Consider the following 17,806-nt stretch of genomic DNA (forward strand, 5'->3'; position numbering starts at 1 on the left):
TTACAAACAACAATAGTAAAACTATCTGAAAATCTCCTTCTCCTAGCAAATATCTTGCCAACAGCCAGCTCCCATTCCCCAACCCCCTTCTCCCTCCTCATTCTATCTAGCTCCTCCTGTGCGTTTTTCAACTGCACCTGAAGGGCACAGATCATACGCTCCTGCTCCTCTATCAACTTACTCTTGCTACATAACCTGTAGTTCCAGGAGAGGATCTCACCAGAATGCCCACTGGCTTCCCCACTGCATTCCCCCCAGTGAAAATACTTCGAACAAGTCTCACACCGCAATCCACTACTCACGAACCTACGGCAAAGCCCACACTTCTCACTCATGGTAAAATTTTACAGTTATTGAAACAAGAAAACAACTTTATCTAAGTTCCGCTACTACAATAAGAAGATGTTGAAAACTGACTACAGTAATCACAAACTTGCTCTACAAGGAAAGTAACTACTATTATTGACAGTATTAATCAACAGCAAATGAGAATATAACAAAATACTAACACAGAAAGAAAATCAAACGTCTAATGACAGTAACGAAACTGAAAGCAGTTCGCAAAAATTTCTTCTGAAGTTATTTCACCGGAAAACACCAAGAACACCGGTTGAAGACTACTAAAGTTCCTAAATAAACTACTATACACAAACAATTAATTAGTACTTAGCTTTCGATGCGCCGCTACAGCTGCAACTGGTCAGCGCGGAATGTAAACACGGGTAAGAGGTCAAGTTGCTCTATACGAAACACTCACAAATATCAGATCACAACACAAGAAAGGCAGAGGTGAATGAAGAAACCACTAATAAGTCACTTACATAGTAAATATTATCACAAAAACCGTTAAAATATATATCTGCAACCTAAAAATAGATGAAAACTTAGAGAGCGATCTCACACGCCGTCACGCGCTTATAACGTCACACCAAAGACTGACCATATACGAACGTGAAATGTAGTTATGAAAGAAACAGAAAAATAACAAGAAAGATTAGGCCCCCTTTACATCTGAGAATCTCTCAATCTCTAGAAATTTTCCTAATAGCTGACTGTTTGGTGGAATTACAGTGTTCATCAGTAACCAGCCCGGCCTCGGATCTGCTGTACTTCCTGTACTCGAGCGCCAGCGAAGACGTCCATCGGCACCACGTGGAGGACCTGCTGCGCGAGTACCACAGCACGCTGGTGGGCCTGCTGCGGCGTCTGGGCATGGAACAGCAGGCAGAGGCCTACACCTTCGAGGAGCTGAAGAAGGACATGGATTACTGCTTAGTCATCGGTGTTTACTTCAGTATCATGAGCGGATTTGTCCTCACCTCCGAGGAACACGGCGCAGAGTATGCAAAAGCGGTCAATGATCCAGAGAAGTTTGGCAAAGTTGTCGTTAAGTCATTCAGGAATCCGTATTCATTGTCCTACATTAAATATCTGTCGCCAATTTTCGTTAGCAAAGGAATTTTATAATATTATGTATTCCTTCCGGTATATTTTTGAAAAAGCCGTAGGTGCCATTTATTTTTTTACTTGAAAGATATAAAGTTATATTGTAAGGACTAATCTTGGAATCGTTGACTTTAAAAGAGGCCAAGATTTAAATTCAGCAGCCATTAAAAGATATTCACAAGCATATGTGAATGTAGTTGAAATATCATTCTGTTACTAAATTGCACAAAGAAGTTTGAATGTTGTATCTTCTCTTGGTGTATTTTTCAGACAGAGTCTTACTTGTAGCTCCATTTGATTGTGTCTCAGAGTTGGTAGAACAAAAATTGGACCAAGTAAACATCTTCACTTTTTATTGATGAGAGTGATCCTTGCTATTTACAGTAAAATTAAAATTATTGCATGTTTACCAACATAATTAAAGTGTAATGTAGTTATAGATACAGTAATAATACATGTTCTTTTTGTTCACGAGTAATTTGACTTCACTTTTGAGCAGATTCCCAATGGAACTGAACCTGTAAACCAAAAAAATTACCTGCTTACATGGCGTATGGCAATGCTGCTGCCAAACCGTCACAGTTTGGTGTGGGGTGGTACGATACATTGAATTCGTGGTCTCCGTTAGTCAGCAACTATCTTACACGAGAAACTGAAGACGTCATCAACAAAGTTTTTCTTGAAGATACCCTTACGGTTTTTGTAGACCATAGACAGTAATAATTCGTATCCTTACGACACACCACAATTAGTAGGCATTGACGCACAATATCATCAATGCTTGAATGTCATTTGATATACTGTTTGGGCGTTCGTGCACTAATCGTAATTTTCAAATTATAAAGACAATTCGGTCACACGATAAGAGCCCGAAGCTAGTTTACGAAAATCTAGTGGAACCTTCTGAAGAACTGATTGCAGCCGTTGAATAAGTTAGGCAATAAAATGCGTTGTTGAAAAGTATGTTATAGTCCATCGTTCGTTGTCATGACCATGCAAGTCGACATTTTGAACAGCTGCTTTCTACAAACACCTCCGCAGGGCAATATGACAGAAAATTCAGTACGTCTCCAAAAATATTGCAGTTCCATCGTGTGAACGTCACCTTGAATGTGGACTGATATTAAACGTCTTTAGCCAGTTTGGTAACGCGTTCCTCTGGCCTCGTCATTACAGAGATCTGAATGCACACAATAACTGAGTCGTTTGTTTTTGTTGATAATTTTAATTTAACGCAGCCACGGAGAGAATAAATCGGTTACCCTCACATAAAATTACTCCATAACAAGACAATGGACATCGTAGGTTTCTGATGTCACTGCACAGTAACAGCACCTGCCAGATACACCAGAAAATTGTAGTATTGATACTAACCTTGTACATCTAAAATGAGACAATGAATGGAATGAAACTTAATCTACTTCCTTCTGAAAAACACGGTGCTTGTTTGTTCCCGAAATCGGTTGTTTTATCCATCGAGATGAATTAAACTAACATGGGTTGAGTTATAATTAATCTATGGAATATAATGACTAAAGGCTTTATACTTGGAATGGACCTGGATAGATTCTATAATGTTATCACAAAAATCTAAACTCCCCCCGAACAGGCCATGAAAGCCCAACGTCACCGGCCGGCCGCCGTGTCATCGTCAGCTCACAGGCATCACTGGATGTGGATAAGGAGGGGCATGTGGTCAGCACACTGCTCTCTTGGCCGTATGTCAGTTTACGAGACCGGAGCCGCTACTTCCCAATCAAGTAGCTCCTCAGTTTGTCTCACAAGGGCTGAGTGCACCCCGCTTGCCAACAGCGCTGGGAACCCTTCCAAGTACAAGCCCAGTCCGACGGCGTTGACCTCGGCGATCTGACGGGAACCGGAGTTACCGTTGCGGCAAGGCCGTTGGCATAATGTTAACACAGGATTTCCGAAACCAGATCTTAAACAGTAATACATTTTCTGAGGCTGCTGTAGCCTCTGACAGTATTTTATTCGTTATGAATGGTAGATTAAAACTGAAGAAATGTCAGAAAGCTAAAAAATTAAGAGATGAGATCTGGATAAATTGAAAGAACAAGTTTTTCAGATTGCAAAAATAGTATCAGGCAACGTTTGACTGAAAAAGGGGAACGGATTGAATAGAGGATGAATGGATAACTTTGAGAGATGAGCTAGTGTACGCAGCGGAGAATCTAACAGGTAAAAAGACAAGGCCTGCAAGAAATCATTGGGCAACACGTATGTTGAATATATTTGACGAAAGGAGGAAATATAAAAATGCAATAAAGGAAGGCAACATAAAGGGAATACAGACGGTCAAAACATGAAATTGACGGAAATTGTAAAATGTCTAACCAGAAACTGTAAGAACACAAATGCTACGCTGTGGAAGCATCATTGATTACGGGATATTTAGATGCCATCTGTAGGAAATTTAAAGGGACCCTTTGAGAAAAGAGAAACAATGATAGGAGGAATATATACTGTGACAACGTCATGGGTCAGCGATATGCACATATACAGATGGTGGTAGTATCACGTATAAAACGGTAGGGTATGGCGGACCTACCATTTCTACTTGATTCGTGTAAAAAGTTTTTCTACGTGATTATGACCGAACGACATGAGTCAGTAGACACTGAACGCGGAAGGGTAATTTAACTAGAAGCATCGGGTATTCCATTTCGGAAATCGTTATGTAGTTTAACATTTAGAGATGCACAGTGTAAAGAGTTTGCCGAGAGCTCCACACATTTCAGGCAATACCTGTCGCCACGGACAACGCCGTGGTCGACGACGTTCACATAGCGGCCGAGAGCAGTGGCGTTTACGTAGTGTTGTCAGTGCTAAGGGCCAACCAAGACGGCTTGAAATAACCACAAAAGTCAATGTATGAGTTAGAACGGCACATCGAAACTTGGCGTTAGTGGGCCATGACATCAGATGACCGAGAAGAGTGCCTTTGATAACAGCACGACATTGCCTGCAGCGCCTCTGTGGTCTCGTGACCATATCTGTAGAACCTTTACCGACTGGAAAACTGTGATCTGGCCCGACGAGTCCCGACTTCCGGTGGTAAAACTGACTGTAAGGTTCGAGTGTGGCGCAGACCGCAAAGAAGCCACGGACCCACGTTGTCAACGAGGCACTGTGCAGGCTGGTGGTGGCTCCCCAATAGTGTGGGCTCTGTTTACATGGACTGGACCCGATACTCTGGTCCATCTGAACCGATCACTGAATGAAAATGTTTATATTCGGCTACTTGGAGATCATTTGCAGCCATTCATGTGTTTCATAATCCCAAACACGTCAACAAACCAAAATTGGTAGAGATTGGTTTGAAGAACATTCTGGACAGACCGAGCGAATAATTTGGCCACACAAAATCCTGCACCAGCAACACTTAGGCAATTATGGACTGCTGTAGAGAAAGAGTGGCTCAGTATTTTTGCAGGGGACTTCCAACGACCTGTTGAGTCCATGCGACGTCGAGTTGCTGCATTACGACGGTCAAAAGTAGGTCCGACGTGACATTACTAAGTATCCTATGACTTCTGTCACTTCAGTATCTATAAGGTATACAAAGGTAACAATATCATAGAAAGCGAAGAGGAAGTAGATGAGATGGGAGTGAGAGAGGAATTTGACAGAGCACTGGAGGACCTTAGTCGAAACAACGCCTCTGGAATTTCCATTCCGTGGGAATGACTGAGACCTTGAGTCAGCCCTGACGAAATTATTCCACCTGGTGTGCGAGATGTACGAGATATGTGAAATATCCTCTTACTTCAGGGAGAAAGTAATTCTCTCAATTTCAATAAGGGTCGGGTGCTAAAACCTGTCAAGAAGTATTTATAGAAAAATGGAAAAACTGATAAAAGCCTACTTCGGCGAAGATCAGTTTGTGTTGCAGATATGAGTAGAAAATCGCGAGGCAATACTGTCCATACTACGAACCATAAAAGAGAGACTGAGGAGTGGTAAACTTACCTCTACAACATTTGTAGATTTAGACAATGAAGGTGAAATGTACTGTTTCGGATGGTGGAGAGGAAGAGATGGAAAAACGTAGAGTTGCCAACAATATGTACAGAAAACAGATTGTAGGTTTAAGAGTCGAAGGGTATGAAAAGGAAGCAGTAGTGGATAAGGAAATGAGAGAGGTTTCTCGTCTATCTGCTATGTTATCCAGCCTGTAGATTGAGCAGACTGTTTGGGAAGCGAAAGAAGTATGAGAGAAGTAATTACAACTGAATGTGAAAAAATGTAGACTTTGAGGTTTGCTGATGACGTTGTATTTTTCTATGTTTGTTTGTAAGACAAGATTTGAAGGTGCCAGTTTTTTAGTCATTTGGTCCTGAGAGGGGCACTTCGCCAGTATTCGGTTATCTAAGCTAGTCCACATGTTCATAGTCAGGACGTCCAACAAAGGTGTGGCTTCCGTACGCTATCTTATAGAAAACATCAGGGAGACCCATTAGCCAAGATAAAAACTCGCGGAAAATATCATCAAGGAGCTTTGTGGCATCACCTGGGGGAAGGGGGGGGGGGGGGAATTTCAGTTGTGACTTTGTGGACATCGGCTCTTGCAGTGGATTTTTCGGACGCAGAGTAATGTGCTCCGCTGTGGTATAATAGTTGTCATACCATCCTCATCGATGAGCAGCTGAACAAGAGGATGCGCATGACTACTGGTACAAACAGACTAACTTCTATCTACTGGCTTAGAACTAAGACCTTGTTAGAGATTACCACAACATAGAAGAGAATAAGGAAATATCCATTCATCACGACATACTTGTCTTGTATGAAAAGAGGAAATAGGCCATACTGTATGCTGAACATGTAGCTTCCAGTAATTCGAAAGTATGATATCATTGTAGCAATAGCTGCTCACACGCTAGAAATGAAAAAGAACTGGAATGGTTCGAGAAATACAATTGTAATGATATCGCTAAAGAACTTTACAGGAAAGTGTGGATCAAATGAACTAGAATCCACTCTTGATGTAATCGGTGCTCTTACGCACTCTATAAATGAGATAGTGTGAATCTCCGAGTTGTGACTGTGATACATTGTTTCTGCGAGACATACAAGAGAGGAATATTGAGAGCATTCAGCCCAGTTGTAAGTCATGTGATTATTGCCACATCATGTTTCGGGGCAACACTATCTCATTTTCAAGTGCTACAAACAAGAATACCAGATAAAAAAATCCTTCTTATTCCGGCAGACGTGTGAGAATTACAGACGTCCTGATTTAAAACCATCCTTAAAATATTTTTATGCCATTAAGACTCGTCACAATTTTAAAAGAAGCTGCACACGTACAATGTCAAATCAAACCATAAAACATAAATGATAAGCCGGTGCAACCATTACGTAAGAGAGGATTGCCTCCTCCGATGCTGTAAGGGCAAGTGGTATGATTTTATAAATGCCAATGCCACAGCGGTGGAATGGATTAGAAATTATTTAGTCGATATATTTTTGTTTTATACAATGACATTCATTACATATTACACGCTGAGGAGCCAAAGAAACTGGTGCATCTGCCTAATATCGTGTAGGGGACCCGTGAGCACCCAGAAGTGTAGCAACACTGCGCGGCATGGAGTCGACTAATGTCTGAAGTTGTGCCCGGGGGAAGTGACACCACGAATTCTGCAGGGCTGTCCACAAATCCGTAAGAGTATGAGGGGGCAACAGCATGTTGCAAGGCATCCCTGATATGCTCAATAATGTTCCCGTCTGGGGAGTCTGGTCTCGATTCTCTTCAATCGATGTTTGTTTCCTTCTTGCAGGATCTTTTTCCTGCCGTAGTAATGTCGGAGACTTGATGTTTTATCCGGTTCCTGATATTCACAGAACACTAGTGAAATGGTCTACGGAAAATTCCCCGCTTTATCGTAACCTTGAAGATATTGTTCCCATCGCTCGTGCGACGACTATAACATCAGGTTCAAAATCCATTAAATCTTGATAACCTCCCATTGTAGCAGCAGTAACCAATCTAACAACTGCGCCAGACACTTGTTGCCATATGTAGGCGACGGTGACCACAGCGCCGTACACTGCCTGCCCGCATATCTCTGTATTTGAATACGCATGCCGATACCAGTTTCTTTGGCCCTTCTGTGTAAATATACTGCACGTGTGCGCCATACCGATGACGATGATGGTTGTAATTTTGTCAGAGAAGACAATAAACTTGGAGGATCAACTGAACGGAATGGATATTAGCTTCAAAAGAGGTTATGAAATGAAGAGAGAATAACTGAGAAAAATTGTTAAAGCTGAATGTAAATTTAGTGTTAGACAGTATTTTTAAAGATTTTTTCTGGAATGTGGTCTTCCACTGAAGAGAAGAGTGGACCATCAAAAGTTCAACAAGAAGAGAACAGGAGCTTGCTAAATGTAGTGTTACAGATGGATGTTGAAGGTTAGATGTGGCGCCTGGTTAACTAATTGAAATTAGTTATCAGAATAGCACAACATGATACGTAAAAAAGGAGGAATCAGTTGATAGAACACTTTCCGAGGCGCTGAGGAAACCTCAATTTGGTAATACAGACATGTGTGAGGGCAAAATGGTTCAAATGGCTCTGAGCACTATGGGACTCAGCTTCTGAGGTCATTAGTCCCCTAGAACTTAGAACTGGTTAAACCTAACTAATCTAAGGACATCACACACATCCGTGCCCGAGGCAGGATTCGAACCTGCGACCGTAGCGGTCTCGCGGTTCCAAAGTGCAGCGCCCAGAACCGCACGGCCACTTCGGCCGGCATGAGGGCAAAAATTACAGAGAGAGACTAAGGATTGAGTACTTCAGACCGTCGGATACTTGAATTATAAAGCCAGTCCGTGTGCACATTGCCATCTGGAAATTGAAAGCATGGAGGCAAATTTACAGGAAAGATACTGCCACGTAACACTAAGTACACTCAAGTAAAAGGCATAATTATATCAGTAAGGCATGGTGCCTGTTTTTGACATACACACATCTGACAGCAGTGTGTGTATGCTCTATCTGATGTACTTGAGATCTCTTTGCATTGCTGATAGGCCTTTGTTTTAGTGTACTAAGTGTTGCACTGGAGCATCTTTTCTGTGAGTTTAACTCCATATTTTCAATGGCTAGACGGCAGTGTGCCACACAAGCTGGCTTTATAATTCAGATATCCGATAATCTGAAGGTGGCAGTATAACATTGCGGAAACTAATTAGCAGGATATGAATCAACTGCGGTCTGGGCAATAAAACTTCAATTTGGAGCTCTTTTACTTAGGTAAATTTACTGGAACGTAATAACCTGGTCTACCAGAATACCATATCACTTAATTACTGTTAGAGACTCAACATCATCCAAAACTTTTTCTGAATTTAACACACGTTACACCTTTTATAAATCATTTGCTTCTTCGAAGCCTTATTTTGACAAGTTGTTTATTTTACACGCTCGTGCTTTTGCCATCCGAAAACTGCTCCAGATCAGTCGCATCTGTCGACGAATACCGTTGGGCAGCACACGCTGAGAAGAGAGCCTGGTCCCCTTCCTAGGGCACTGCAGCCATATTGTGTTGCAGACGCAGTAAACAGTTCTACAAGGTCTGCGCTCATTGGTGCCGTCATCATCAAGGCTGCTGACGTCAGCCGCACCTCTCACTTGCGCTGCCACGAATTGCAGTGTTTATGCGTCATTCTCTTTACTGCTCACGCCAGCATTCACAGCTTCACTACACAACTCAGATACATCTTGAAATACGATTGTTTAGGAGCATCGGATGCGTGGACAAGTGTTGTTGACGCTATTACGGTCACCAGGTTTCCGCGCAGTGGATTAACGTCACGCTACCACCAGAATTTTAACAGTTTTGGTTTTTGCCTTATGTCAAATGTGCATCCGCGTAAAGCTACATACTATTAAATGTATATACCCCCTAAAATTAAATATTATGTGCTTGAAGATGGTACTACTAAATTAGAAATTATGGAATTGGGCTTTCTGGAGGATTACTATTAATGCCGGGTTAGTGCTCGCTTGGAGTTCTTTGTCTGACAGGGTGAAAGGAGTCTGCTGGGGCACACTTGTATCTAGCACCCGTATACGATAATAATATTAACGTAAATTAAACTGAAATTATGATATTATAAACGATCTATTTCTCTCATAGGCTTTATAAATCGGATTACTGACTGTGTACGACCGTAGAGCCAAATATAATGTTTCTCGTCTGAGATATTAGTGCTGCAGTAAGAGAGCGGTTGTCGAATAGTTGTAGGTAGCTATCTGTCGGCGAAAGAGGACGGAGCAGGCAGTTCTTGCGGTGTGCTGCGTGAAGTCACCAAGTGTTAGATTAATGTAGGTGTGTCAATAATGTTGAACATGCAAGAAGAAGTCTTCATGCAAGTAAGGTAAATATCTTAAATAATTATCATTTCTGTTTTGCCAGCGCGTTAGTATACATGAACTGACTGATGATTTGTAGTTGCTGAGGAACCCCAGAATGTACGTATACTGATTTGATAAAAAGGCTAGTTAGATTTTTCACTTTTGTAATGTTTCTAAGATGTGTTAACAGAGCTATGTGTAATTTGATGATATGCATTTATACTGGTTTAGTGAGGGTAAATAATACTAGCTGTATAAATCTCATTGTTCATGAATCAGTCAGTAAATATGACGTATTGTTTTGTCCAAATTCAGTTGTCAAAAGACAAACTTAACTTGCAATATAATTTTTTAAAAGGAAAACCAGTGTTTAGTAATTCACCACAATCAGTACAGTCTCCCTGTCCAGGTTATATGCCTTCCAAAGAGTTGGATTTTTCTCAGATGTTTTCATTTATCAGCCAAAAGAATTTCATGTACATTTCAAAGTATTACGGCCAGCATTGTGCACCGCTGAGCCTGTAGCTAGCATATTTTGTTCATGAGAGACCAAAATATATCGCGTTCCACCGTTGCTGCTATAGAGGTAAGAGAATTTAATCTGTTTGTTATGTGCACAGGGACCAAAGTTATCAATTTAGAACAGGCCAGAGGACTCAGTGCCCAAGGGGATGAATATATTTTGAAGTGACTGTATTTCTTTATTGGTATTGGGAGTTGTATTGCCCAATCGATTCGTTTTATGTTTTTGCTAACAGTAATACAGATAGGCACACCACTTGCAGTTACAAAACGTTATACGATAATTCGAGTTTAGTATCCATTGTACAGTTCAGATATTCATTCAATGTAATCGTAAAGTTTTTTTCTTATTTAATTAAAGAATGTTGCAGAAGTGTTCATCGGTTCCTGATAAACCTAACCCTTGGTGTTACAAATCCAGAAAACTTGAGAACAGGTGATGTTCTCTGTTGGAAAAAACCGATTTACCCTTTTGTTGCTCAAGACATGTATGCTCAATCACTCTTGCTTTAAACAGCTTTCTCCGGACGCCCAGATTGTACAATGCTGCACGTCAGATATTTTCTGTGGGAATCTTATCCTACGACTGTGCCTGGTCATGAAATTCCTTTGTCTGCAGTGTGAAATGAATTCCCTGTAAATTGAGGTGTTTGGCCCAGCAGGAAAAGACAATCTAATGCGATGCGGATTACTAGCTACCACTCTCCTTGTGGGAACCTTCGTTAAAATCTAAAGCACAAGTCCTGCCTGCTGTAAACTGTGTGAATACTGAGCTATTCCAATACGCAGTGAAACTCAAGCCCTGAAGCTGTAAGCCATGCTGTAAGTATGAATCCCTACACTTCAGAAAGTAATTTCGCAAACTCAGTCTGGCCTAGCATGTTTAACAGACTAAACACAGACATACACAGTCTTATGTAAGAATGATAATAATGAGTTTTGTGTAGCTTCTATTCAAAAACGTCAATTGAAAACTGATTAATCAGGAAACTGACCAAGAACTGAATAACGCGTTTCCTTTCAGCCTGCAGGACGAGCGCTTAGGCATGTAACCATTGAGCCTAAAACGGAAAGATCATCACACATGCTACGCACATGATTTCCATATGATTTCCATTGCCGGATCACTCGACAGTACGTTGAGAAAGTAGAGATAGTCCATCACGGAGCTACTTTCATGTAAAGAGAGAATTCTTAATTCAGTGAGCTGTCTCTGATACATCACGACCGACAGTTGGCATCAACGAATTACAGCAATATGCCGGCGTGGCAGATTCTAAAATGAAAACTCATGTTGACGTTAAGGCAAGCATCGATTTTCACCGGAGCCAGCCCGAATGAATCAGGTAGGAATGAAACATAGTTTCGTGTTCACGTGGAAGATTGGTCTGTGGACAGCCGAGAACGAAGAAACTGTGAATCTCTACAGGTTCAAACGTACACTGTACGCTGTTAAGCCAATATTCATGCAAATTACCTGAGATGTTTTTGTGATTATGAAACTTACGTTAACTGCGCGGCTAGCAACAATGTCAACTGAAAACCGGTATCGAGACTTGCAGCACGTAGATGAGTATAGTTCTAGAAGAACTTTTCACTCAGCAGCGGAATGTGCTCCAATTTGAAACTGTCTTTTCGATTTAATTCTGTGCTCGCTAAAAGCTGAAGTCGCAGGTTCGAGTCCCGGTCCGGCACTGTTTCACTATGCTTGGAGATTCCAGCTGTATACTTGTCTCACAAGTGCATTCTTCCAGTTTAAGATGAAACCCTTCGATCTGGGTCACATTTTAATCAGTTGCACGTTAGTAAGAAACTGGTGTTCTAGTCTCACAAAGATTGTAGGAAACATAGCTCTTCTCTCTCTGCAAACCGTATGCGACAGCTTTACAAGCACTGAGGCCATTAGCATTACGAAAACATTATCATTAACTAACATCCAGCTAGTGTCCACCTTTTTGAAGTTGCTTTGCCTACATATATGTAAATTGAATTTGTTTCAGGTTCGTCCGACAAAAGAGCTTTGAGTGCTTACTTAAAGCGTTTGAGACCCGAATAGTTCCCCGACATATAGAGATATATCTGTTCCTTGTAATAGGTCAAAATGGATAGCAAGAACATAATGGATCCAACTGAATCACAAAATATGGGTCTTTTAACATTTAACAGGCTGCTCTTCTTTGGAACTTACCTGTTACCTCTGTCGCCCTATCTGGTAAGAAGCCTAAATTGAAGAGCAACCATTCGGATTAGTGTTTTGATGCTATCTTTTTCGTGGAAAGATTACACTTCCTGAGGATCCTGTTTATCTCATTCTGTGGTCTGCCTTTTCTGCGACCGTTTTCATATAATGCCCCCACATTACTCGTAACACCCAATTAGAGATATTTAATGGGTGTGTCTGCTTTTAAAGATGACTCGTCAATCGTGTAGTCATATAATAAAGGGCATTTCCGCGTACTTGCACGTAAAACGTCACATTAACTATAGTGAGGGTCAACTTCCAGCCCTGCACTAAATCCTGTTGGTCTTCATGCGTCTCGCTACTGTTTTGTGGTGTTCCTACTTCTCTACACAGTACAGCATTTTCATCCGAGTCGACAAAATCAAAACGCTGTGACGAAACCCAGTATAATCTAACGCTGGGAAATTTCGAGTATCCTGTAATTATACGAAGATCTAGGAAAGCCTTAATGGCTGCGGTATTTTATATGCCCTATATTCTTCACATATAGGAACGAACGAGATTAATATGAAAATAGAAGTAAAAAACTTCAAACAGCCCAGATCGCTATTTCTCAACAATTATTTAATTACCGCCAACGGCCTCGCTGCAGTGGTAACACCGCTTCTCGTCAGATCGTCTGGATGGGTCACCGTCCTGGTCTTCCGAGTGCTGGTGCCAAGCAGGCTGCACTCAGCCCTTGAGAGGCCGATGGAGGAGCTACTGGGTTGAGTAGTAGCGGCTCTGGTCACGGAAACAGACAGTGACGAGGAGAGCGGTGTGCTGACCACATGAACCTCCATATCGGCTTCTAGTGAGACCTGTCGGCTGAAGATGACACGGAGGTCGGTCGGTACCGTTAGTCCTTCGGAGGCCCCTTCAGATAGAATCCTTAGATTACCATTCTCAACGATCGGAGTTGGCACATTCGGATCCGCAAAGCATAGAAAGAAGTTACAAGCACAATAGCCGCTTATATTACGGGATCTGACACATAAAAAAAATGGCTCTGAACACTATGGGACTCAACTTCTCAGGTCATTAGTCCCCTAGAACTTAGAACTAGTTAAACCTAACTAACCTAAGGACATCACACACATCCATGCCCGAGGCAGGATTCGAACCTGCGACCGTAGCGGTCTCGCGGTTCCAGACTGCAGCGCCTAGAACCGCACGGCCACTTCGGCCGGCTCTGACACATCATACTTCACACAATACAATTCAGTGAAACTCGATCAAATGCAGATGATGTCGCGTCACATCACAAAAAGATATTTCAAGAACGTGAAGACCATGGTATATGGGCTTGTTAAGCACAAAAAAAAAAATTTATAAAATACCATGCATATTGCACGTACTGCACGTGCCCATCCTCGCGTAATAGCTGAATGAAGACTGAATGGGAGATTCTAAAGTAAACAGCACAACCACCAGCTGACACTGTAGAAGTGACAAATAGAAAAAAATAGTATCATATGCATCAGTATAAAATAACATCCTCGAACTATAAAGTGAATTTATACAGTTTGACTGTATATCTGACACGAAGTTTGTTCCTTATATCTTTGCTATACAACATGTACGACACGAAGTTATACGAGCACCTAGACTTAATGCAACATGGTTGATGTCTGCGAATATTGTGAAGTGTGTATAGAATGCTAATTCACATCGTTTAGTACCACATACAATGTGAGAGGTATTTAATTCATGCTTTTAGTACTGTATTACCTGAATATCGAATGAATTTTATTGAACATGCTCGCTGGCGATATTTTCTACACGCCCGCATGTAACTGTTTTCACTATAACAGTATAAAATATCCGTGATGGATAAGAGCAGGAAAATTGATTGTTCCTTTTGGCGTCTACAACTCCACTTAAACCACATTTAGACGTCGAGCAACAATTTACGTTTTACCTAGATTTTGCGCCGTACTATCGATGGGTATATACACCCTAAGAAAAAAAAAACGACGCACGATGAAAGAATTAATCGAATGGGACGGAAATCATTTGTTGTACATGTATAGACAAACAAATGATTACGATTTAGGAAAAATTGGACGACTTATTCAAAAGAAAGACCTTTACAAATCGAGCAAGCCAATAACGTATTTGCCGGCCGGTGTGGCCATGCGGTTCTAGGCGCTTCAGTCGGGAACCGCGTGACCGCTACGGTCGCAGGTTCGAATGCTGCCTCGGGCATGGATGTGTGTCATGTCCTTAGGTTAGTTAGGTTTAGGTAGGTCTAAGTTCTAGGGGACTGATGACCACAGATGTTAAGTCCCTTAGTGCTCAGAGCCATTTGAGCCAATTACGTATTGGTCTACCTCCGACCCTAGGTGAGCAGTGTTTTCGGCTTGGTATTGATTAGCACAGTTGTTGAATGTCCTCCTGAGGGATACCGTGCCATATTACGCCCAGCTGTTACATTACATCGTCAGAGTTCCGTGATACTTGGAGGACACTTCCAATAGTGCTCCATATGTTCTCATCTGTGGAGACATCTAGCGATCTTGCTGGTCAAGGTAGGCTTTAGCAAGCATGAAGAACACAAACCGTAGAAACTGTATGCAGGCGGGCATTGTCTTGCTGAAATACAACCGTAGGTTGTCTTGTCACGAGGGCAACAAAACGGGGCGTAGAATATCGCCCACGTACTGCTGTGCTGTAAGGGTGTTGCGTATGACAATGAACGGAGTCACGCTACGAAAAGACATGGCACCCCAGACTATCATTGCTGGTTGTCGGGCGGTATGGCAGACGACAGTCAGGTTGGTGTGCACCCCTCTGCCTGGGGCTTCTCCACACACGTCAATGACCTGGAATCTTAATTTGTGGACTATAACTGTATTCAGTGATAAGACTCGCTTCGAAATGAGCCCCGATAACCAGCGCAGTGTCTGGAGACGCCTGTTACAGCGTCTCGTTCTTGAAGTTTCTTTTTGTAATGTGACATGGTATAATGTGCAGCACGTGGTCGAGATTCATGAATCCTCGTCATGTATATATCTGTGTTATGTAAAAATGCATCACAATCCATTGCGCATGAACCAATTGTGCCTACACTTTCGAGCTACGGTGTACCGATCCGAAGAAGGCAATATAGTTTGCTGGAACTGGAAATTTAAATATCTGCTGAAAAACATCTTAGCTGTTCGAAGATTTTTGCTTCTATTTTCTTTGATGTTGGTTGTCTAAATGCTTACCCATCTTAAAGTGGATACATGTTGGCTATGAAAACATATTTTGTAATCAAGCATACTACACTTATTGTAAAATTTATTCAGTGCGACTAATGACAATCACAGATGATTATACAGAGTTCTGTTCTCCACCTATAATGAGAGCCATCAAATCTGCTATACCAAGAAGGGTAGAAAAATAGCAAGATGATGTGTTTTCTTATATAATATAGTAGGAAGAATACATGATTAAATAGTTTTAAACATGACTGCGTGGCCAGCGACCGTTTACAAATTAAAGTTGAAGCAATTACAGCGTACGGTTGCAAAAATTAAGTCTTTTGACCTGGTTTCGGCACTTCTATGAATGCATTGATCAGAAATTAAACATTCAAATTGGCCTATAACATAAGTACAAAAATTATGGGAAATTCTTTTTGTAAAAGTGTAAGTACTGACTAACAGGACAAGAAAGAAACTGTACTTACATGTCATGTATAAAATAAATATCAAGCGATAAAGCTGTAGACACTAAGTTATTTAAAAAATATATGGAAGGCGAGCCACTGCTCACACATAATTTTGTGACTAAAGCTTTATCGCTTGATATTTATTTTATACGGGACAGCTAAGTACTGTTACTTTCATGTCCTGTTAGTCAGTACTTACACATTTATAAAAAAAATCCCCTAATTTTTGTACTTACGTTATAGGCCAATTTCAATGCTTAATTTCTGATGAAAAGACTCATAGAAGTGCCGAAACCAGGTCAAAAGACTTAATTTTTGCTACCGATGGCTGTAATTGCTTTAACTTTAACATGATTAAATTTGTTGGTGATATGGAGATACACAGCATACGAAGACCAGTACACCTCCAGCTGCTAACTTTGGCACCATCAAAGGCTTTAACCAGTCTGATCACCGATTCAGTCTCTGTTAGGAGGAAGGATGTAGGTCTGTCATTCCATGCAGCGGCAACTCCCTACCAGATTTCATTGCTCATAGTGGCTGGCTGGCTGGTGAGTATTGACGTGCCAGTCTCTCGGCGGCAGATGACGAGACGTTTTCAGTGGCTGAGAGATCTGGAGAACATGCTGGCCAGTGCAACACTCAAACACGCACTGCATCAAGGCAAAATGAAGTCTTGCGTAAAGTGGCTGAAAGTAATATGATGAATGTTTTGAAGATAGGGCACAGCTACCGACATTAACAAGACTGAAAAATGAGGTTATCGGGCTGTGCTCCCGACATCACCCATACCATAACACCAGATACTAGACGTCTCTGACGATGATGAAGTCCACATGGAAACTTCATTCTACTTAGAGCCTCTGCAAGTGGATACGTCCGTCATAATGCTGTACACATGACTGGGAATTGTCTGAAAGGAAGACGTGATGGAATTCTTGTGTACGTTACTGTTGTTAGGTGCGCCACTGTCGGCGCGCTGCACGTGCTGTAACATCTGTTCTGCCAAAACATGCCTTTATTAGGTTTTATGAGCTGGATTGGGGATAGGAACAGATTTGCTTTCAAGATGTTATTGAGATAGCTCTAATGTTGTGTTGGGAATGCTGCCTCTGGATTCTCCGGCCAGTACGACTGTGACTGTGTTGTATTCAGCCTGATGATCCCATAACAGTGGCTGACGGGTAGGATGCCAGTCCCATTGTGACACTAGCTCCTGATCAGTTTGTAACCCTTTGCCGTGAAGTTCCATTATCTTCACCCCTGCGAGCCTCCGCTGCTCATACGAATTCACTATGCCACCATTATGACGCCACACACGAGGTAATTAGAAATTGTTCCCTGGCCTGTAAATCAAAATACTCCGTGAAGTATAAGCCACACTCATACCGAACTCCAGTAGCTCGTTAATTTAAACAACTTCTTTAACAACAGATGTGAATTTGCACCCGAATATGACAAATGGTTCTGCGTTTGCCTCTGTGCAATTGCCACGATAGTCTAATAGAATTAATTATGGCAAAGTTTAATGACATGTGGCAGAAAAGATCAATACGTTGACGTTAG

At 41.6% G+C, this 17,806-nt stretch overlaps 1 protein-coding gene across 1 annotated transcript in view; it reads left to right on the plus strand.

Moving 5' to 3' along the window:
* The window catches only part of LOC124775720, a 79,099-nt gene that overhangs the window by 31,188 nt on the left and 30,105 nt on the right, over positions 1-17,806 (plus strand). Inside the window, exon 2 of the mRNA XM_047250546.1 lies at positions 1,072-1,375. Coding sequence (XP_047106502.1) covers positions 1,072-1,375 — 304 coding nt within the window. The remainder of the gene's footprint in view (positions 1-1,071; positions 1,376-17,806) is intronic.

The sequence above is a fragment of the Schistocerca piceifrons genome, chromosome 2 (genome assembly GCF_021461385.2).
Source record: "Schistocerca piceifrons isolate TAMUIC-IGC-003096 chromosome 2, iqSchPice1.1, whole genome shotgun sequence".
In the NCBI taxonomy this organism is placed as follows: domain Eukaryota; kingdom Metazoa; phylum Arthropoda; class Insecta; order Orthoptera; family Acrididae; genus Schistocerca; species Schistocerca piceifrons.